The following is a 22,656-nucleotide window of genomic DNA, read 5'->3' on the forward strand; positions in this document are numbered from 1 at the left end:
GAAGTCTGAAGACACCCCCAGAACTTCCATCATCCTAATTCTTTTCTGTCATTTGGTAACAATTCTAAATCTGGAGCACTTCTGAAATTTATTTTTCGTTGGGCTGAACGTAACACTCATAGACTGTGAGAAAAATGAAATTATAAGGGTTCTTTATGAAACCTCACTGCCCTTTAGCTGGTACGTGTGAACAATGCTTTCATACATTTTTCAACAGCCCAAGAAGTAATAGGCCTACCTGTTTTTTGTCCATAGTAGAAAGAAGTTCCAAATTGGAGTTGCTTTTAGCTGTAGAAAATAATGACCTACCTCCTTAGAGGTGTAATATGTGTACCCTTATACTCACATATCTGGGCCATTATTTGATTTTTGGATACATCAGTTTTTCTTGTCTTTTCTTTTCCAATTCTAAGAGGTTAATTATATGGCATTCAGAAATTGGTGGAAAAGAAATAATAAATAAAAACAAAATCCCTAGTGTATTCTGGGATTTTCTAGAGATATCTGGCAATACTTTCTTCTTACTTATATCCAGATACTTGTCTGATCATGAGATGGTATTCCAGTTAAATATGATATTCTGATTATTTTTCTTGTCCCCCTTTTGTTTTAAATCCTGCCTTGACAGAAAGCTCCAGGTGATGTGTCTCGACCTATTCTCATCCAGGTTGCAGAATCAGCATACAGGTTTGCCCTTGGTTCAATTGCTGGAGGTTAGTCATAGCTAAGCAAAAGATTATTAGTCTTCATTGTTTGTTTTTTTTTTCTTTTATTCCCCTCTTCTCCCCCTCCTGCCTTTCGTTTAAGTGCGAAAGCCTTCTCAGTCTTTCCCTTGGAGCCATATCTAAGGGATGGGATGACTGTAAAATGGAACGGGAAGACGTTATCCAATCTGCAGTGGTTTTGGCATTTATGAGCAATTGGAGTTTGCAGGTGGTGTTTCTATCTGATTTGTCACCAAACCAGTTTCAGAAGAGAAAAGATTAATGAGGTAGGACCAGGAAGTAATGCTTTTGATTAAAATTGTGGGAGATCTTTTAATGGATCCAGAAAGTGTTATGGAGAAAAAAGATTCAAATGATCATTGAGGTATAAATGTAGATGATGACAGTTGCAATAAAAGACCACTGAAGCAAAATTATATTTTCCTTTGTCCTTTTCTTATGTTCTTTATTATATTTTCAATTTTTATTTGCAGCTGTTGGAGCCACTGCAGTCTACCCAATTGATCTGGTAAAAACTCGAATGCAAAACCAGAGATCTACAGGCTCTTTTGTGGGAGAACTTATGTACAAAAATAGCTTTGATTGCTTCAAGAAAGTGCTACGTTTTGAAGGTTTCTTTGGGCTTTATAGAGGTAAGTTTGGAAAAATGTCATACACTAATGATGAAATACTAAGAGTTCAGTGCCAATCCGGATTCCTAAGCCCATTTTGTTAGGACTTCAGTTTTGTCTGGTTTTTGCTTGTGCATCTTCATTTGAACTCTCTCCTAAAGATTCGCATTCCTTGCAAACTTACTGATAACGCAAACCTCATTGTAATGAGAACATTTTTGTGGGACCTTTTTGTCCCAATCTGCAATAAGGAAGTAACAGCAATTTCCTATGGCAAAAATACACTGTTAGTCAAATTTCGATCTCCTTAATGGTCTTTAGTTCCAAGAATTTTTTATCCTGTGTGGTCAGAAGTTAGACTAATCATCTGGTTTTGATCTTTGTTTTTGATCTCTGTTCTTTCTTGCCTGTTGTCTTTCTGCTCAAAAGCAAAGAGAAGGAGAGTACCTGAGTATCCACCAGATCTCCTTTGGTGGTATCTTTTGTGGCAAAGTAGGTCTTTCTGAAGCAATTCTGTGTGCTTCACTGATCATTGGGAATTGTCATCTTTTGTCAAGTTTTATGTCTGCCTCTTCTTAGCTTGTTACTGTTGATTCAGCCAGAGATTATCTGGGATTCAGCTCACTTAGCTTCATATACTTAACCAAGTCACTCAACTTGGGAAGTTGATTGTTCCAAGTTCCTTTTTAGTAGATAAAGAGGGGCACCTTCTAAAAACTTATTTACTCTCCCCAGGATCTACATTATCCTAACATCATGCATCTTAAGTAAGTGCCTGCTGTTAGAAGGTGGCTTTTTTTTATTTTTTCATTGCTCTGGTTGTCAATGGCATCAGTGGTAGAAGTTCAGGTAATGCAGAAGTAGTTAGAAAGAATCATGAACTACTGCATGAGACTGTATTTCTTCTCTGGCACAGAGATGCATTAATTTTCCAATATCCTGATTTGTCGGTATGCTCCTTGAGATCTCTTATGCCCATCTGGCATGTTCACTGAGGAGGATTTTTGGAACTTGTATTATTTATTTCATTTGTTAGTGGGCTTGCTTAGAAACTTTTTAAACTTTTGAAAATAAGAATACTCTAAGGACTGAACTTAATTTCTAGGAACAGTTTTATAGTAGTAATAGCGGTATTAGTGGATATTACAGGAAAAAGTTAAACCTGAGTTGGGAACAAAGTATGGAGGATTTCAGTAAAACATGTTAGGTTATGACAAAGCCGTCTGCACCTGGAAAAAACTAGCAGTTTTATAAGACAAAGTGTTAAACAACCTCAACAGTAAGTATTGTGATATGTGTGCACTCTGTAACGTACGATCTGAGTTACCAAAAGTCAACCAAATAGCTTCTCCACAATATACGAGTTTTGTAATTATTTCAGCACTATTAGAGGTGAGAAAACTCTGTTAAATTCACTGAGTTTGGGGTAATTTTTGAGTAGGCCTGGTAATTTAATAGAGACTATTGACATGATTTCCATTTTGTAGGGATTTGTAGCAGTCAGAATTGTAGAAAGTCTCAGTTATTGGCTAGAGAACAAAATGTATTCCTTGAAAATGTATGCATGTCTCTCCCATGATCCTGAAAGAATAAAAATGCAGAATTCCACTATTATCTGTTCCTGTGTTATTTAAACTTTGAAATACAGTGATTTTCCAACTGTAAAAAAATTCATAAATGTCACAAAAGCGGATTAACTCCATTTGCTCATCATGTTTTTAGAGAGAATGATTTGTCCTTGCCACATTTGAGAAGTTTTATGAGCCATCATCACCATAGCTTATCTTTCCATTCCCCATCCCCTTTACTACTGTTCAGGTTTCCAAAGAAGAGTGAAATATCAGACAGCTTTGTGGAGCTGAACTTCTAAATCCGAGGCAACAATCTCATTTTTGGATTATATGGAAGAAATTGTATGGTGGCAAACACCACCATCATTTCAGAGCCAAATTGAGATCTGCATTTGAACAGATTCTCTACTTAAAGAGCACCCTGATTCAACTTCTCTTTTTAAAGACTCAAATGGCAAAAACTCCTTAAAAAGATGGACTTTCCTTTGTGCAGTTCTGTGAATTCAGACAGTTGACAGATTTCTAGTGAGGTCACATTTGGAGGAAGTTAAGCAGCTGAGTGCAGAATGAAGGGTCCTAGTTAAGCTCTAGAGGATAAGAAGATTTGCAAGGAACATATTAAGCCAATTTAATGCAGAAATGTTACAGGGAGAGTCATCTCATTCTAATCTTAAATACTAAATTAGGTAAAATGAACTATAGAGTATATTACTTTTTGCTGCTAATTGGTGACTGGTACTCCTTTCTACACCAGTGTGTTTAGAGTTAAGTAAATGTTTTTCTTCGCTGGAGAAGGGAGTAGTAATTGGTGGAGTTCTGCCAGCTTACTGTATAGTGATGCAAAATCATTTAAAAAATGAAACACTCGGAGCAGTGATCTCTGTCATGTTGCACAAGAAGAAAGCAAGCATGAATTCTAAACTCTTCTCTGAACTCAACCATTTCAGAGGATATTTTTAATACAAGCCACACACTTCCATCCAGTGAAGTGAGCCGATTTTTTTCAGCATTACTTTATTCCGAATTTGAAAAGGGCAAAACCACCATGTTCTAAACCACCAATCTCAGATAAGGATAAATTACACCATCTTGTGGATATAAAGAGAGCACTAAATTTTGTTTAATGCGAACTTGGTCCTAAGGATAATCAGTATTTCCACTGAGAAAGCACTTTGATTTTAAAAATATGAACATAATGTAAACTTCTGTAGAATCTTTATCTTTATAATATGCATTATTTGAATGTTTTGGCTATATTCTTTTTTTTTTAAACTGTACATCTTAAATAAATTTTTCGTCTGCCTCTTTTTAAGCATGGCTTAGAAGAATACTCATCTCATATATCTATGACTTACTGTTGTGGTTACATTTGTACCTGAAATGTGTATTTTGAAACACATGCAAATATTTATATATATGCAAAACTAAGAAAATTTTCAAGGCTGTAATCTGTCAACATCTCTTCCAACTGAGGGAGTCACCTATATTTCTTAATGTTATTTTAATATTAAGACCACCTAATGAATCACAGAATGCCCCACAGTCTTAAGCAGTGCATCTAGTAAGAGATCATCTCACCTGCACTTGAAAATTCCATGGGAAAATCAAATCCAGAGATAGAGTGTACCTCATTAAAGTGTTCACTAGCCATACATTTGAGTTAATTCCACTTCACCTAGAGAATGAAAAAGACAGGAGAGATGCTGTGGAAGACTCTGTTATTTTTGATCATTAACTTTTAGGGACCTTGTTAGTTTTAATTTGTCAGGTGGTGTTTGTAGCACTGCAGTGCCTCCAGATGCCTTCTAGTCTTTGGGTTTTTTTTAATCATTCATCATCCAACTTCATTATTACTGATGGACTCCCATGATAATGATACAACAAAACCATGGTAGAAACTGTCCTCCAGAAGTATGCAGTGGAGTACCATCTTGTGGAATGGAAATATTATCCTACTCTTAAGGTTCTGTCAACGCACAAAACCTTCGCAAAAGAAATATCCCCATGCACAGTGTGAGGGAGCTGTGCTTGAATGGAGACTGGTGATTTCTAATCCAATTTCTTGTGTGAATCCTGTAATAGAAAATTTGGCAGTATTCTGTTACCACCTTTCTATCATATGTTGCACTGGTTTCAAATGTTTTACCTAGACTAAGCAATAACTCCTTCAAGGCTTTTTAAATATTAAAGGAAAGGCATGTCCGTAACGTGGTGCGAAACCAAATTTTGATCACTTTTAGAAGTCTGAAAAAATATTTTTGCCAAATAAGACTTTTTACATAATGCCATCACCACAACTGGGCTGGATGAGCCATCGCCTGTATATTCAAAACAGTAACAGGCTGCTTTCAGAAGGCCTCAGACTCTGAATGCAGTTTTCAGTGCGCTCTCTCACATATACCTTCACCTTTCTAGAGAATCTTACTATATATGTGCCAGATATGCACTGAAAACTTTAAGATGCCTGTAAGTGGTGTGTGGTAATTGCTGCTAAAGAGCCTTGGAAATATAAAATGGGTTTTATATTGTATGCTATACTAGCAGGCCACCCGTGTGCAAAATATTATTCTATAACGTTATAAGATGCATACAGTTTTAAAATTTTATCAAACTTTTCTAAGCCTGTCCCACCTCTGCGAATGGATTGTGCTGTTGAGCTGCTGATGCACAGTAATACTAAAATATTCCTCACATGTCAGGGAAAATGGCGTTGTCGTGTGTGCCCCATGATTTGTTTCCTCTCTTCCAAAACTTATCTTCTTTATAAAGGTCAGAAGTGTTTCCACAGTGCTTCAGTGCTCCCATCTACAGGACAGGGAAAAGGGCCTATAGCTTTGATAATCATCACATGTAGAATGCACAGGTACCATGTACAAATAGCTTTATTATGTAGGTAGAAGTACAAAGGAAGAGTCCATCTACCTTCCTGAGCAGCTGGCTTAGAGACAGGAGGTCTAACTGGTAACTGGCAAGACATGTAGAATTAAAATTAATACTGCCTTTTTAAAAGCTATGTATGCATTATATTTATAAGTGTGAAGGGGAGAGAGGGAGGTTTTTTTTAAAAAAAAAAAAAAAAAAAAAAAAAAAAAAAAAAAAAGCTTGTTCCTATTACATTTAAGCTTTCTCTTCCATATTGAAGCTTTGTGGAAGGGTTTGAGTCAAAACAGTCCCAGTCAGATTTGAGTGAAAAAGGAAAGGAGCAGATGGGAAGAAATAATTTGTGCCAAGATAAACATGTTTTTCTTAAGATTTTACAAGGGTCTTTACAAATGCAGAGTTCTAGGAACAGATACATGAAAAATGATAAAAAAGGACATCTTCAAATCTGTGTAATGAAAATCCATTTGATTTGTCCTTCCTATGATGGTTCCAAAACTGGAGATTTATATATGTGTCCATTTGGGGTATTTTTATAATTTTATATTTTAATATTTTAGAAAGTTTGTTTTTCTGTAATTTATTTGATATGATGCAACTCAGCAATCATGTTACATATTGCTTAGATGTGGTAATATACCTATATATTATTTTAAAATTAATGGTCTCTCAGTTCTTGTAGAATTACACATGTGTTTACAGACCTGCTCTAGATATACTGGAGTTGGTGGGAATATTTCCACTGAGAACTGTAGGTTTGGGATCAGGTACTGTGTTTGTAAAATAAATGGATTTTTTTAAATTTCTGAAGATTAAATAAATTATAGCTATAATGTCTATCCAAGGCCGTATATGTTCTTCAGAAAGATGTAAATTTAGACTGGCAGAACATTTACATTGTAGCAACTACAAAGAGAATCTGGTCTGTTTAAGACTAAACCATAAAAATTCTATTCACTGTATATCCTTGTCTTTTCTTTGTAGTGCTTTGGAAAATGTAGTATATACAATTCTGACTGTCTTAATGCTTTTGCATTGAAGTCTGAATGCAAGTTGCCTATGCAACTAAAACTGATTCAGAAATTCAAATTTTGAAATTTAACTTAGTCTGCAAAAATCTTTCTTTTTTTGGGCAACTTTGCATGTGAACTTAGCGTTACTGTGTTCTTTTGTTTGGATGTTCAGCCATATGACCATAATTTAACATAGCTGTCTTCTGTAAATAAAAGTTAGGTGTATGTGTACATCAGCTGTATATGCAATGAATTACTCTTTTTGACATTTGAAAAATAAAAATGTTAAGGTAAGTACAAAATTTTTAAGAGATGTAAATAAATATGGCTACCTCTTCTGAAACCACAAGCCAAATGGCACTATTCTCTGCTGTCTTTTCCCTACTATGAAAGTGAGCAGTAACCAAAAAAGTGATGGATGGTAGCAGAACAAAACCATACACTAATCCAGTGCGCAAACATTTTTCTTTTTGTTATTCTGACATTTAAATCTTTGAGAAAATGCATTTCAGTAAGTGAGCTCTTAGATGTGGAGCTGTAGTTGTTGCCTCTTTCCCCAAGGATAAAAACATGGAGAATTGCAAACGTCAGTCTTTGTGGAAAGTACCCAGAGGTGCTGTCTGAGTTACTAAAACAAAGGGGGCCGGCTCCAGGAACTCTTGCCTATGGGATTGTTTCTCACACATCTGAATGGTACCCTAATTTTATTCTCCTGAAGAACACTTGCAATATCATTTTACCCCCAGGCCCCTTCAGTGAGTTCTGCATACTTTTAGATTGTGTCATCTAAAAATTTACCAAATACACCCTGTTCACTGTAAGCAAACAAAGCTGGTAGTCAGAAATTCCCAATTACAGCTCTATAGTACATCACTTTTAACTAAGTAAAATATGAAATGATATGTATGGGAAGATAACAGCATAACTTCCTATGTTTTAAGAACTCGTCAGCTAGAGTGCTCAAGAATGCAGTCATATATATTTGAATGTTTTGCATTTTTATTTGCACTATTATCATCCCTAACCCCTTGGGTCCTGCCATCTAATGCTATTATTTTTGTTGGAAAAACACACTATGATCCTGATTTTTAAAATGGATACATCTTGTTTTTCACAAGATTAATTAGTAAATCTTAATTTTTTTGTGAAGACATACAAAATGTGCAAGATGTTAGTGTAGAACAGGATACTGAAGCATAGCTGGTGAATCTGTATTGGTATTTAAGTGTCAAATGATCTAATGTCACTGATTTTAGAAAAGTTAAAGTAACTAAAATATATATAGGAACTTACTCAGACTTGAAGTGGCAGCACAAAGTTTGTTCTCAAAATGGAATGTTTAAGTACTCTCATTAAATATAATAATGCAAAATTGCCGTAAAAATTGCCCCTGTTTCTAGGTGGTGATCTCCACGTATAGTTGTTGATTTGTTTAGTTAATACTAAGTTACTTGATACATTGAACTCTCTCTTTCCCTGTTACAGGTCTGTTACCACAGTTATTAGGAGTAGCACCAGAAAAGGCCATAAAACTTACTGTAAGTTTGAGGATGGATTGCTTTTACATTTCTCCACATTTTTACGTCTGATTAATTCCAATTAGCACATTTAGGATTTTTATCCTTAACGTGTCACAAACACGGTAGAGTGCATTCCAGGATTTTTGTCTGATACAAACTTAATTGCAAACAGCAAAGCACCTGTTTGTATCTCACTTCTGGACCTTACGAGTGGCATACCAGTCACATGCTTACATTTTTTTTTTTAAAGAATCAAATTGAAAACTCTTACTTCTGGACTTGCTCCAAAATGTAACAAGTCTTAGTCTACTTGTTCAGCTCATCTACTTGCTTGTAAGTAGCACAGGCCTTCGGTTTTACTTCTTGACAAAAAGTAATAAGTATTTGTTGTGTTTGGAGGGGCTTTGTTTTTGTATCTGCATGTGGTTCCTGTATTTTCAATTCTAACACTACAAGATATAATATGATCATATAGCAAATGGCTGATAAGAAAGGAACTTGTTTGCATGCATTTTTTTCCTAAATGTTTTGCTTGTGTGATTTTGTATTTCTTGAATGATTTGAAGGCACTGAAGAATTTCTTGTTATAACCAAATCATAATATACTGCTTATTCACAAAAGCTAGTAGTAAGCATTTTAAAAATAAATACTTGGGGCTGTGAATTGGATTACTATTGAACATTTTGATACTTATTTGGAGCTATATTTATATTTGCAAATTTAATAGGGATTTCCAAAATTTTAAATGATTTAATCAAATTTCAGATGATGATTTTTTTTTGCTATTTAAGTCAGTGATTGTTATCTATTTGTTTTTTTCAATAATTCCTAATTGATTCTCTGATGCTCCAAATCTGTTGGAAAGAAAAGCATAGTTGGCTTTACAATATTTCGTATGCAGCCTAAGATTTATTTAATATATGTTAGCTTGGTAGCTTCATGTCAGGCCCATCATCTGGATGTATTTCTTCTACACAATAGGTGCAGCTGATGAGTCTTTTCTCTATCCTTTTAATTTATCAGTTTTCATAATTTTTTTTAAGGTTAATGATTTTGTGAGAGATAAGTTTATGACTAAAGATGGCTCTGTACCATTGGCTGCAGAAATTCTTGCTGGTGGCTGCGTAAGTATCTTTAATTTCCTTCACATGAGATATATGAAAGTACAGTGTGCAAGATTAACTATGTGGACTAAGGCTTCTGTTTAACCACAGATCCAGTGCAACAGCAGACTCTACTAGAGCATCTCAGTTCTTTCCTAGATAGGCCAACCGTTCTTGATGAAAGGGTAAATGTTTCTGTGCATCATGCCTTTTAACTGCTTTATATAATTCTCACAGCTTAGAGTTTGTTTCCTTATTAAAAAAATGTATCTTTATTAATGTTGGCTGTAGCTTATGGCCTAAGCAGGATTCATGCTAACCTTTCCAGAAGTTAATAATTAGTTACTGCATTGTGGCACCCACTCTGCCACGTCACTTTTTTCCTGATGTGTTACTGCGCCCACTAATTTTCACTTTTTGCAGTGATACTGGCTTTTTGAAATGGCAAAAACTACTCATGCTTCCTTGAGTTCATAGCAGACGTAGGCTGTGTAATGTTAACTCGGTACATAATGCATTCCTGAATGTAGGCTGTATTTAAAACCCACTAAGTTTTTGAGATTGTTTTCCTTGCACAAGGTAGTATCTTAATGAACAACTGGTATATTACTGGGTAAATGATAATATTTCATATTTTGGTCTAGTTCTGTGTGTTCATATTACAGCTTGCTTTATCTGGTGTATTGATTTTGTTCAAGCAAATGTAAATACTTTAAGTAAAATGAATAGTTGTTCAAAGACTAGTGCACTTTATAGATAAAGAACATTGTTTATTTAAACTGGCTTTGATCACTGGGGCAGAGCAATGTTGGTATATTTTCAATCTATCTTTGTTTCTGCTGTCATAAGACAGATGAGGTCACATTTTCAAGCAGCTTCTACCTGTGTTGAAAACTACATTGAACAACAACTTAAAAACAAATAATTGTATCTTAGCCTCAGTAGGTGCGGAGATTTGTGCTGTATGTGCTTGCAAAGAGCATACTACGATTATCTAAGCCTCAGGGTGCAGTGGCTTGATTGCTTTGCAGGCTGAGAAGCCCTGGCTTTCTGTAATTCTCAGGAGATGGGGCAGGATTTGGCTGCTGTCTGACTGCTCCTTCTGTTTGATCACTGACCTGTTGTAGACTGCCAGGTAGGATCCCCTTGTTCTGTAACTTTAGGAGCATTCAGCAGAGGAAAGAAGAAGGGGGGAGGTGGGAGAGAAGAATGTGGGTCTCTAAAGTCCTAAATAAAAAGCATGCTGTAAATGAAGGAGAAATGCAATAAAGTACTTGCAGAGTAAAAAGTATTTGCCCCTTACACTAGTAAAACGTCTTATGAACATAGCAGCTGCAGAGAATTCAGCAAAATTATCATTTAATGTTGTTTGATCTAGATTTTTAATTTTACTGACTGCTGTGAATTTTTTTTCATGCAGTACAAATAGCACTCTTTACAGAGCACTGTCATTTGTGAGAATGCTGCAGCAAGCTTTTTGCCAGTAGTTCATTGTAGACTAAGGATCTGCTTTAAGAGATAGGTGGCTTGAGACATATTTTAAACGTGCTGTAAATGTTGGCTTGTCCCATTTGGCATTTGAAATATAATATTAACAATGAGATGCTGCATAAAGTTCTAGCAGCAGACGTGCGGTGGCAGAATGCCCTGAGTTTTCTTTTAAGTGGAGTGCTCCACTTAAGGGCATAGTCTAGTGCCAGGTAGATAGGTTGCAACTTGTCGTTTCTGCAGGTGGTCTTTGTTTTTTGTAATTTTATACCCAATTCAGACTAGCAACAGAGACTGTCATTACAAGTGGTGCCTAGTTTTGGGGGGAAAGGAGATTAATTTTTCTGTGTTGGTGGAAATATACGCTAAAAATGTGAGATGCCAAAGCTGTGTTTTTTCCTAAGGCTTTCAGCATTGCATTGGCCTAACTTTTTGTTTCAGTTTGAGTCAGTGAAACTTCTGATTCCAGTGGAAACAGTAATGAGACTGTTGAATCGTTTTGAAGATTTTCAGTCTTGGATTTTACCTCATTTGAAAATGTAGTAATCGCTTGTGTGGGAGGCAAAGAGCATGATGTGTTAGAGTCTAAAAAAAGGGCAGCCAAGTAAGATGAATTTTATTAAAGAAACCTTCCCTACCACAGTCCCACTCTCCACATCTAGATCTCAGCTGCAATTGTATTACAAGCAAAGATGCAGAAGTTCCCTTTTTCTATGCTTACATTTCTTTGGAGTGGATTATGCAAGGGCTTTGTGCTGGGACACATGCTAGATTTTCATGTTTTTAACACCAGCCCTATGAGTACATTACAGCATTAATATCTAAGAAAGGGAGGACCAAGCAGATGCTTGGGTATATTTGGTTGTTTAGTAACACAAAGGGCTTTGAAGGGGTCAGTATCACCTGAGTAGCTCCACTCTGCTGTTTGCCCAAGCATTGCCAGGCGTTGACTTTTAAGTCCCTAAGGAGCTCGCTTTGCATCATAATTACTGAGAATTAGTACACATGGCTGACTTTTGCACTTGCAGCTAAAGCTGATTGTTTCATTGAACAAGTCTTTTTCTGTTTTGTAAACTGTTTTCTCTCCTGCAAAAAAGGAAGAAAAAATAGAAAGATCTTTTCCTTCATGACCTCTCGGCACTTAGTTCAACTAACAGCCTGTTTCATAGCTTTTTATTACGTGAAGATGAAAGTGATAGGTTGTCTGAGATTTTTTTTTTGAGACCCTCCCCCCCCCCCAATTAAAAATATAACCTTTATATTTTTATACAGAATCTTAAGGACAGTTGGTATATAAATTACTACACTGGCGCAAAATTTCCATCTTCTCCTCCTTTGTTTGCAAGAAATTTTCCTGGTGACTATGATATTTGTTACCTATGAAAATATATGTAACTTCAAGATTGCACAGTGCCCGACAGCCACTAAGAAATCCGGTCTCTGCCTTGGATTTAGAACTCTCATACCTTAATCACTGGATCATGCAGTTCCTATATAGTCCTTATCACTATGAGACTAGTAAAAGTCTTTATTTCCAAGACTCTCTGTAATAATACTGTAGAGCTGTGATTTGGTAGGCATCTATACCACAGATCTGACCTAACCTCCTTGAGTGAAAAAGTGCAAAAAAATGTAAGGATTAATTTCTACTAATCCTGTAACTTACCTTCAGGGATTCTTGGATAAAAAGATGAGTTTGGATAAACTAGAAGTACAATTTAAAATCTTTTTTTACATTGGTAATGTTCTTGAAGGAATGTTGGTTTATTTGTGGTCTTTCAACATAGTTCATATTTTAAAGAAAAAAACAGTACTTAAACTGAGATTAGCTGCATGCTTCTCTTAAAGTTCATCCATTTGAAAGTTTCTGATAAAAATAATGTGATTTTTGGATACAATATTAGTGATTACTTTCTTCTTTTGAGTTACATTATTCAATTAATATTGCCACTTTGTAAAAGTGGCATAAATATTATTTTGGGGTTTTGAGATGCTACCTTTACGACTATGCTCTTAGGTGAGATGATCATTCTGCTTGTTTCCATCAATTAAAACAGTTCCACATTTAATTGAAGAATTTACATTGTGCTTGGAAGTAACTGTGCAAAGATTCAAAATAAAGAATGATCATAAAATACAAACAAAATGTTAAGAAAAATCGAAGAAGTATTGTGGTATGACTGAAAAGAAACGGCACTATAATATGCATGGACTTGTCTGAATTTACTAAAACAATGGTCTAGGTAAATCAGAGGTCTGATGTTCTGCAAGAAAGAGGAAAAACATTTTGCTTTGTAACCTTTCCTTCTGCTCTCCCTCCTCTCTCTGAGCACACAGAGTCTTTTTCCTTCCCATCTGCTCAGTGTGTGCTCACTATTAGCCAGTTTAAATCATGTAGCACAGTACAATTACAGACCCCGTACAGATCTGCTTTTATTTAAGTTGTCAAGACAATTTTAGGCATATTTCTAGAGGCTTTATAGGAATCATAATAAAGTTGAAACACATTGGACCTGCTTGGACAACCTCAGCTCTGCAATGGAACATAAAAATTAGGTACAGTTAAGATGGAGTTCATCTCAGAAGTGTGCAAAACCCTGTCCAGAATTAATTTTTATAAAGGAATATGATATGAAATTCCAGATTAAATTTGCCAAACCACCAGTCCAGTGCAGATTGTTTAGTATTAAGCTACTTACAGCATTTACTTTATGTTTCAGAGAATAATAAAGGTAAGTCTAAATCTGAGCTGCATTTTCTCTGTAGAATTGTAGTAGAGGTAGAGGGCAGATACACTACAACTCCCACACCCTTCTTAGATATCTTACTTGAAGAAATCCAGAGATTTTTAAGTTGCAGGCTAAAGGAAACTGAAAGTGTCATTCTTGTTTTTATTATTCAGAAACTTAAATCTGATAAAATTTTATTTTATTTGGCAAGGAAGTCTGGGTTATGGGTAAAATGAAACTCAGCATTATGTATGCCGGGGAAAAAATCATCTCTGTGTGATATCTGAAAAAAAAAGAACAACTGCTATCATACATAAAAGTTTTGGTGTAGCTTATTGAGATAGTTAAGAAATAATGGTGTTCTTTACGATTACTCATATTAGCTTTGAAGGAAAATGGTATATATTTCTTGAACTCTTAACAGATTTACTTTAAAAGGTCTATTCTCTCTGAAGTCGGTGAATGTAACTTCCATTACTGTCAAGGGGAGTTCTACATGCATGTTTAAAAGCCCCAAATTCACATTTCTCGTTTAAAGAAAGGTTTGAAAGGCACCTAATTTTTTCCTCCACGATTAAAATTAAAGCAATTTTCTCTTTATATAACATTTACTTAATTAAATAAATTAATTATTTTGATTTTTAAAGTATGTTTAATATAATTGATATAGCATGATAGTATAGTATAGCATAAGTAATTAAAGATTTTAAAGTAGAGTTTTCTCCTCTGAAACACTGTGTCCTTGAGTTGTAATTTTCAACATAGTGGTTCAGACTATCCTTAAACTTTTACTACAAAAGAGACCAGATAGATTTGAACTTAAATTTGACTTCCCATTTGCAAGCCAGTTGTGTTCCAACATTGCTCTGTTTTAGTCTTCAACTAATTTGCAGCTAATCTGAGTTTTAAGTCTTATATCAAAGTGTAGGAAGGGAACATACAATAACATGGTAGCCCTTACAGAAGGTTGTACCAAAGGGTGGGGAAGTTCCTGGTGCAGAGTGCCTGCTTTTCTTTGACCTCACCCCACATTTCCTTGTAGGTTTGGATGTTTTAAAAAATAGTTTGCTGAATCTTTCACCCAGTCGTACCTGTTTAAACTGACCTTTCCTGAAAGCACTAAGAACTTAGAATGTGATTTCACTCTGTTTTGAATTTTCCATTTGAATAAGTTCATTTATTTTAATTTTTTCCAAGGGTATTTTCCCATAACAAATTAGAGCTGCTTTCCCTTTTTCCTTCCCCTCTCCTCTTCCTCCTCACTTCCCTTCTTACCTCAAAAAAAAAAAAAAAAAAAAAAGAAAAGATTTTTTACATATTAAGAAAAATAAAAAGGAGAGAGGGCAGGTTTAGGCTGTTATGTTTCTGATTGTATAACAGAAATTTTGAACCTTTTGAACAAAAAAAAGCCCATTTTTTCCAAAAAGCATGCTTAATATTCTTTCTATTTGAAATACATTCAGTCTTTTTCTTTACTATTGTATTAGAAACAATGACTGAAAATTATTGTATGATGATATTTTATAGCTAAAGAAATATAATTGGTTTGACAATTATATTTTATTACACATCCGTTTCTCCTATTACTCATTACTGCTTATTTTAAAGTCAGTAAGATATTTTAGTGTTTACTAGTATAGGTTCCAAAACACAAAACCCCTCAAACTCAAATCAGGATTTAAAATCTAGTTTTCTGTGAGAAAAAGGAAGATATTTATGATGTCACAGTAATTTATGATGTGACCAGGAAATAATGGGTCATAGTTTTAATGCAGCTACCATACCTTAAGACTTGGAAGGTCTGTAAATCATTAAGTGATTCCACAACTAGTCAAAATAGACAAGTAGAGCAGACAGAGCCAAATGTTAACATATTTGACAGGTCTGTAACTTAATTGCTTTTATAATGCCAATCAAGTAGGCTCCACTTTGATTTTTTGGCTAGGCTTCTGAAGAATTATATTACCTGTAAAGTAGAAAATATGAAATCCACAATTCTAATTTTTTTTCCTGTTGCAGAGTGTGTCAGCACTTGTAAACAAACTGTACTTTTGTTTGTTTCTGTTTAGCCATGTCATTAATAAACTATTGTGCCGAAATCGTCACAGCTTGTATCTATCTTGGAAATCTGTATGAAGCAGTAGCAGGAATGTACTTCTGTTCAGACTAATTGCAATTCCATTTATGAGCCCTTTAATGTGAAGGAGCTTGCTTTGCAATTTATGTACATGTGGACATTAACAAGGCTTTTCGATTATAGCAGTGTTTGCTGTTTGAGCTATCCAAACCAAAGCCTTTGCCAGACCGAGAGAAGTCTGCTCTCAGAAGACAAGACAGATTAGCTGGGGAAAAACACAGTTCTGCCTGAGCAGCATGAAAGCTGTTTCTGTGCTAGCCTGGTCAGGGGAGTGAAAAGCAGATGACTGAGGGCTCAGGAAATCTTCTCGTGATCTGCAGTGAAGATATTTACTGTATGAATTCCCATTGCTAAAGAGCATTATCAGAATCCTGTATAGATAGGACCACAGACAAGAGAAGACACAAAATAGCACAAGATGGCTCGTCTGGATTTTTGAAGCCTGGCTTTATCTGAAAAACACAAAACATCGAACCGACCTTTTGAGAACCCAGTCAGACTTGCCCTTGACATTCAGTGCCAAATAATTAAAGTTGTCACCTTTGAAATATATAAGAAAAACAGTCACTTTGGACAGATGTCTGTTATTCAGTAGCTCTTCTGGTAACAGGCAAGTCTATCATGAAATCACCTTTGCAGCAGCTCGACAAAATTCATCTTGATGACTCTTGAGATCTTTTGCCATATAAACTCCAAGAGTTTTAAAGGTAGTTTGAAGCACTGCAGTGGCACTTCATAAATCTGGCTTCTAAGGCTTGTTTTGTCATAGACTGAGTATGTGATTTTGTGGTAAATCATTTAATAGTTCTGTGCATTAGTTGCCCTTTATTGTACATTGAGGATGGTAATTCTTGCATCCTTTGAGTGCCTTTTTAATTTAGATTTTTTTTTTTTTTAATGTCAGGGAACAAGCTTTATTTTTTGTCTGTAGAACACTCAGTACATTAGGAACCCTGACTTTAATTAAGATGCTAGCAAATACAGAGGAAAACAAGTTATATCTGGCAACTGGCAAGGAGTAAGGGCCTGGGACTAAGGAATATGATAAACAGTTGACTAAAAATTTTAGAACTTGAACATATTTGTCTGTTTCTACATAGAATGAGTAAGCGTGATGCTGTAGATGATTTCTTTTGCAGGTTGATTTGGGATACTTATGTAACATACTGCATATGTATTTTAATGGTTGCCATTAATTGCCATAATTGCTATCCTTGGATGATATTGTTGGGAAATATTAACACTTTCACAGCAACAGTAACCCTTTTCTTCAGCCATGAACCCCTAAAAGATGCTATGCAACAAGTTTGATGGGAGGCCGGAGAAAGATCCTGGCTGCCTCTACATGCTCTTAGCTGAGAACAGGCAAAGAGGTTTTTAGTAGCTGATAAAGGTGGAGGTTGGAGACACTAGGACAGTTGATGGTTAATAGTCATGAAAGGAAGAGAATCTAGTACTTTCACTTGGGATAGGCTGGTCTGAGACTGTAAAAAGCAGAGAGTTTTCTTCCTGAATAGCAAGCTGTGTTCTCCTCGGAAACTACGCTGCAGCTTTCCAATGGGGACTGTGGCAATCCTGTTTAGGAGAGTTGGGTCTGGTATACTCATTTCTTATCTAATCTTACAGGTGCACAAAATGCAGCTACATTAGAAAGAATGGGAATTTCTTTAAAAAGAATGCAAATTTCTTAGTATAAGGAGGGGGTGAAAATCTGCTTAATTTCCAGTAGTGTTTATTACAAGGTGACTTGAATGTGTGAAGAGGTAGAAAACATTCTGACTTCTTAAACTGGGATGTTGTTAAATGATTGTTATTAAACCCTTTTTTTCCCCCACTAGAGAGTGGCTTGTATTTCCCCATGGACAAAAAAAATACCTGGACTTTTTCTACTTCTTTCTTCCATTCAGGAAAGCAGTAAAGTGGAAGGACTGTGATAGACGGTACTGTCTTACTGTCCAAGGTTATACTGCCATCGAGAGGTGTTGGATGATATCATACCCAGTGTAGAGTTGAAAAACTGCAAAGATGAAGAAACAGATTATTTTTAAAAATCCACATGTATGTGTATGCATATCTAGCATATGTCCATTTGTTAAAGCACATTGAACATTTTTTAGTAATCCAGATTTCTATAGTTATGTGTGTATGAGGAGTTCTTGGAAGATGGAGGTGTTTGCCTTTGTTTCTTGCTTTACATCAAACAAGATCATAAATGCTTGTGATATTTTAGAAGGGGACTAAGTTGTAATTAGGTCAAATGTTAAATTCTCGCAGAATAATACAGTTTGTGGGACTTGCAAATAATTGTCTATGCAGTATTTGTATGTATATATTCCTATAAATAAGTCAAAATTACAGGTTTTAACAACATTATAATAACTGAAAAGTAATAGTGTTTTTTTTTTCTGGTCAGCTCATTAGTTACTTTAAACAACTGATTGAAAGAGGTGAAATGAATTCGGAGTTGAGAGTAATCAAGTGTTTAACTTCAGTATTGAAAAATTGGCATTACTGGGAAGAATCAATTCGTAAAACAGTTGGTGAAATTTATCTCGGAATGATTTTTGTGACACTTAGTGGAGGAAATGTTTAAGCTTGAGCAAGCTGAGCTTGAACTGTGTTTGTTCTGGCCAAAAAGTAGTTTAAAAATGCTAACCTTTGGGAGCATGTTTTAAAATGAGATGCACTTTTAACTGCAAAAGTTACCAAATAAGGAGAAGTTAACATTGTTAAACTAGTTCGCCAAGCAAAATGAACAGGGTGATGAGGTTTTTGTCTATTTTTTTTCCATAATAGTTTATACAAGCACCTTGAAGAGACTGGGGGGCGGGGGGAGATTAATGAGATTTCTTTCATTGTATTTTATTCAATATGTGAAAGCTTGGAAAGAGGACAGCAATAACAGTATTGTGATCCAAGGTGCTGATTTAGAGATCAGGGTATATGCATGCTGTTACTAGTTGTGTGCATGTGAGCTAGGGACACATGTACACTGGCCGTACAATTAACCTCTTTACCTCAAGTCCCCTTCTTGTAAAACTAGAGGGATCATACTTTCCTCACAGGAGCGCTGGGAGGAAATAACCATCGATATTTGTGAGACACACAGTATGATGCAGCATAACACACAAGGAGTTACCAGGGCTAGGCAAGCAAGAAACGATGTTGTTAGAGGGTAGAGCAGCCGTCTCTGGGTTTGCTTTCCCACCATTTGGGGAGTAAGGAGGTGCAGTTACCCATATGGGTAGTTAAAAAGAGGGTGAGAGATGCTCCCCTGCAGGCTGCTGTCCTTGTTACCCTCAGAGCAGCCCCTGCGCTGGCTGATGCCAAACCAGCCTCGGGTTCCCGAGCGGCACAGGCGGCTGGCAGAAAGCCTCCTCCCGGGAGCGTGAGTCGCGTGGCGTCAGCCTCGTGCCTTTCGCTTGCTCCTCCTTTGATTCCTGGAGTGTCTCTTTGATCAAATTCAGAGCACAGCTAAGGTGGTTCAGGGAGCTCGGGCCTAGTACCTGGGCAGTCTCACAGGCAGACTTCACTGGGAATCTCCAGTGGCTTTCCTGAGACGTCCTTTGTGGGTAGCAAAACCAGCAGTCGTCACGTGAGTTGCTTTGGTCTTTTTGGTGATGCCTGGTGAATACAGGTCTTGGTGTTTTAAAATATTGAATGCAGCGACCCAGCGTATGTGAGGTGGGTAAGTAATAGCATCTATTTTTCAAATAGCGCACTGAAACAGGAGGCTGGCGCGATCTTCCCAGAGCTGCAAGCATTGCACGCAGCCGATGCACGACGCACAAACGTTAACATTTAAAGGTGCTAGCATTTTAAGCACTTCCCATTTGACCAAATTCAGACATTATTGGCCTTTTTTCTGCTTTAAAATCAGATATACCTTTCTAGATCCTTTCTCTAAATACAGCATTCACATTTACACTTATAAGTGTTTTTATAGATTTGTAAATTACTCAGTGTTTTGGTGCATTAATAATCACAAACTGAACTTCAGTTTTGTTGTCATCTTTTGAATTGTGATGCAGTTTTCCCATAGTGAAAATTAAAGGAACAGTTCCCGTGGACTCTTGGCACAATGAACTGCGAGATGATCATACTGAGAAAAAATAGTTTATTTGCACTAATGTAGATCTGTGGATATGAGTTTTTAAATAGCGTGTTTTAGAGGAGAGCTGTGGTATAGCAAACTCACAAATGAATATTATTGCCTCGCATTGGTACTTTATCCTTTTAAGAAGAAAAAATGTATAGTGGCATGTGGGAACACTTAATATTTGTGATACATAGACCAAAATGCTTATTATATAGGAATTTATAATTCACCGTAAAGAGCTTTCCAAGATTTTTCATTTTGAAGCTTTGCAAGATAAGTAGACAAGTAAAAGAAACCATCTCAATTCTTTGTTTTGAAGACTTATTTACTTAACATGTTTATTTTTAAGTGCAAAACTGAAGTCAACAAATATGCCAAATAATTTATCATTCTAATTTCTGATGGCAAGAAGAATAGCAGTTTTATGTGTACCAGGATTCTGGTTTGGTAAATGCAGTTAAATTAAATTATGCCAATTTGAAAGTCAAAGCCGGTTGAGTTGCACAAGAGCATGCTTTTCCTGGTCAAAATAGGAAACATTTGGGATATTTTGGGGGTTATGTAAAGACTTTAATTTGTAACTGCACTGTGTATGCTCAGTCTAAGTGGTAGGCAAGAATAGTTGGTCATGTGATTTGCTGTTTCTTCAGCACATTATTTAAACCATATTACTGTGCATATCTTTTTATTTTGAAAATAATCTGAACCATGATTAATTCTTTTAACATTTTGATAATTTGGAAGAGACGTGCACATAGCGTTTACATACTAGAGATGGCTCGATGCAAATGTTTTTAAAAACAGTTTATTTCATTTTAGTCATTGCCTTCTAGAAAAAAATATGTACTTGTTTCGTTGTGAGGGGGGTGAGGAATGGAAGTTGCCCTTTACATAGTTTGTGATATAAGAACCTGGAAAAGAGCATAGCTGTTGGGCCACATAATTAACAAATTAGGAGAAGTTGGAATGACGCTCTGTTGAATTTTGGCCAGATGGAGTTTGAATGACTCTTACTGGAATGCACTTAAGTTATGTCATGCAATTGCTTTTTCATTTTAAATTTTTAACGCAGGATCTGTCAGTATAGCTAAAAGGTTATGCCCTACATTTCATATTGCAAATGAGTTGTACTTTACTAAAAGTAGTGGAGAGTATACTCGCCACCATTGTGATTTAAATCTAACTAACTTTTGAAATCAATTGAGTGACATCTTACAAACAAATGACTGAAATTTTTAAGTCATTTAGACTTCTTGATTAATGGCGTCCTTCAGTTTGTAGACCTTCATTTTCTTTGTTACCTGATGCAAAAATAATGATGTGGAGCTCAGACTGTTAAATGAAACTGCATTTAATTACACTGAAACTACTAGTGCAGTTGGGCTTTAAAGAAGCAAAAGATATCTGCAGTTCTGGTCTTTGGAATTCATGTGTTCTTGTTTTATGAACAAATGCCAAAATTGAAAAAGTTCCTGCCAGACTCTTACTCTTCAGTAGTATGTTTTCACTTTTTAAGTACTGGCATGCAGATCTCAGTTTCTTTACTTAGCTACTAATTCTTCCTTTCATTTTATGACTTGCTTTACAATGTTCTTGGCTTGGCAGTATTGCAAAAATTGGTGTTGGTGAATGTATTCTTGCAGCAAGAATTGAGCTAGTGTCTGTTTGATGAACTGCAATGTCACTGACTGACCTGCTTCCTCTCTGTTTCCTGACCGTTCATCTCGTGTGGGGTAGGTTTCTGCCTTACGAACTGCAGTTTATTGACTACTACTAAAAATCATGTCTGCTAATAGCTTAACTGACTGCAGCAGGATTAAAAACATCTTCTGTTGAATATAACAGGATGAATGTTGCAAATAATTTAATGTATTAACATATTGTCTTCCACTTTTAATTTCAGGCTGGAGGTTCTCAAGTGATCTTTACCAACCCACTAGAAATTGTCAAGATTCGATTACAGGTGGCTGGAGAAATTACTACTGGTCCACGAGTTAGTGCCCTCACTGTCTTACGGGACTTGGGCTTCTTTGGTCTCTACAAGGTAACTTTTTCTATGTATACATGAATTAAAAGTCAATTGCGAATATTTCAAATCAAAAGATTTTGTTTTGAGTAGAGTCATTTCATTGTTCTCACAAACCTTCAGAATGCGGAAACAATGGTACATAATTTTTTTTTGTTCTTCATTGTTATGAGATATTATATCTTCATTTTTCATTTCTAAGTAAAGGAAGATACTGTTTGTCTTCTGGTTCTGTGTTTAAGCATGTGGTTTTTTTGGATCTCATTAGAATGTCTTTTATCACTTCAGCAGGTCTGGATGTAAGTACTGTTCACTGAGGATTAGTCTCTGATTCCTGACATTCTACCTGTTGTAAAAATAGACTTATTTTCATGACATAGAGCCTACAGTTTTGGAGCTGTGCTCTTGTTCTTCTCTGTTTCATACAGCAGCTTTTCCAGATGTCATTGTTAATCTGGGATGGGAATTAATTGCAGTGCAATAACTAGTGAAGAAATACAGACAGTGGGAGCCCAGCATAAAAATAAACCTCTAAAGCAAGCTTGCCCTTACTAATTTAGAAGAGCATTGCCACCAGTATTTTTGAGAAAAGATGCTTTTATGAGTGCACGCTACAAACTCCACACTTCTCCTTCCTCCATTATTGCCCTCTCATACATACATAAATACATGCATATGAATAAAATGATGCTAGACTGAACTAGATATGGAGGAGTATGAAATATCTGGAGTACTCTGAGACAGCCATTACAC

The 22,656-nt window shown here is 35.9% G+C and overlaps 1 protein-coding gene across 4 annotated transcripts in view; it reads left to right on the forward strand.

The window, feature by feature from the left end:
* Positions 1 to 22,656, forward strand: part of SLC25A13 (solute carrier family 25 member 13) — a 104,706-nt gene that overhangs the window by 64,375 nt on the left and 17,675 nt on the right. For all 4 annotated transcript variants that reach the window (XR_010387668.1, XM_064506380.1, XM_064506381.1 and 1 more), the window contains 5 exons: positions 629 to 713; positions 1,199 to 1,357; positions 8,286 to 8,338; positions 9,365 to 9,445; positions 21,781 to 21,921. Coding sequence is in view for 3 of the 4 variants with exons in the window: in XM_064506380.1 (XP_064362450.1) it covers positions 629 to 713; positions 1,199 to 1,357; positions 8,286 to 8,338; positions 9,365 to 9,445; positions 21,781 to 21,921 (519 nt within the window). In the remaining variant the exon portion in view is untranslated. The remainder of the gene's footprint in view (positions 1 to 628; positions 714 to 1,198; positions 1,358 to 8,285; positions 8,339 to 9,364; positions 9,446 to 21,780; positions 21,922 to 22,656) is intronic.

The sequence above is a fragment of the Dromaius novaehollandiae genome, chromosome 2 (genome assembly GCF_036370855.1).
Source record: "Dromaius novaehollandiae isolate bDroNov1 chromosome 2, bDroNov1.hap1, whole genome shotgun sequence".
Lineage (NCBI taxonomy): Eukaryota > Metazoa > Chordata > Aves > Casuariiformes > Dromaiidae > Dromaius > Dromaius novaehollandiae.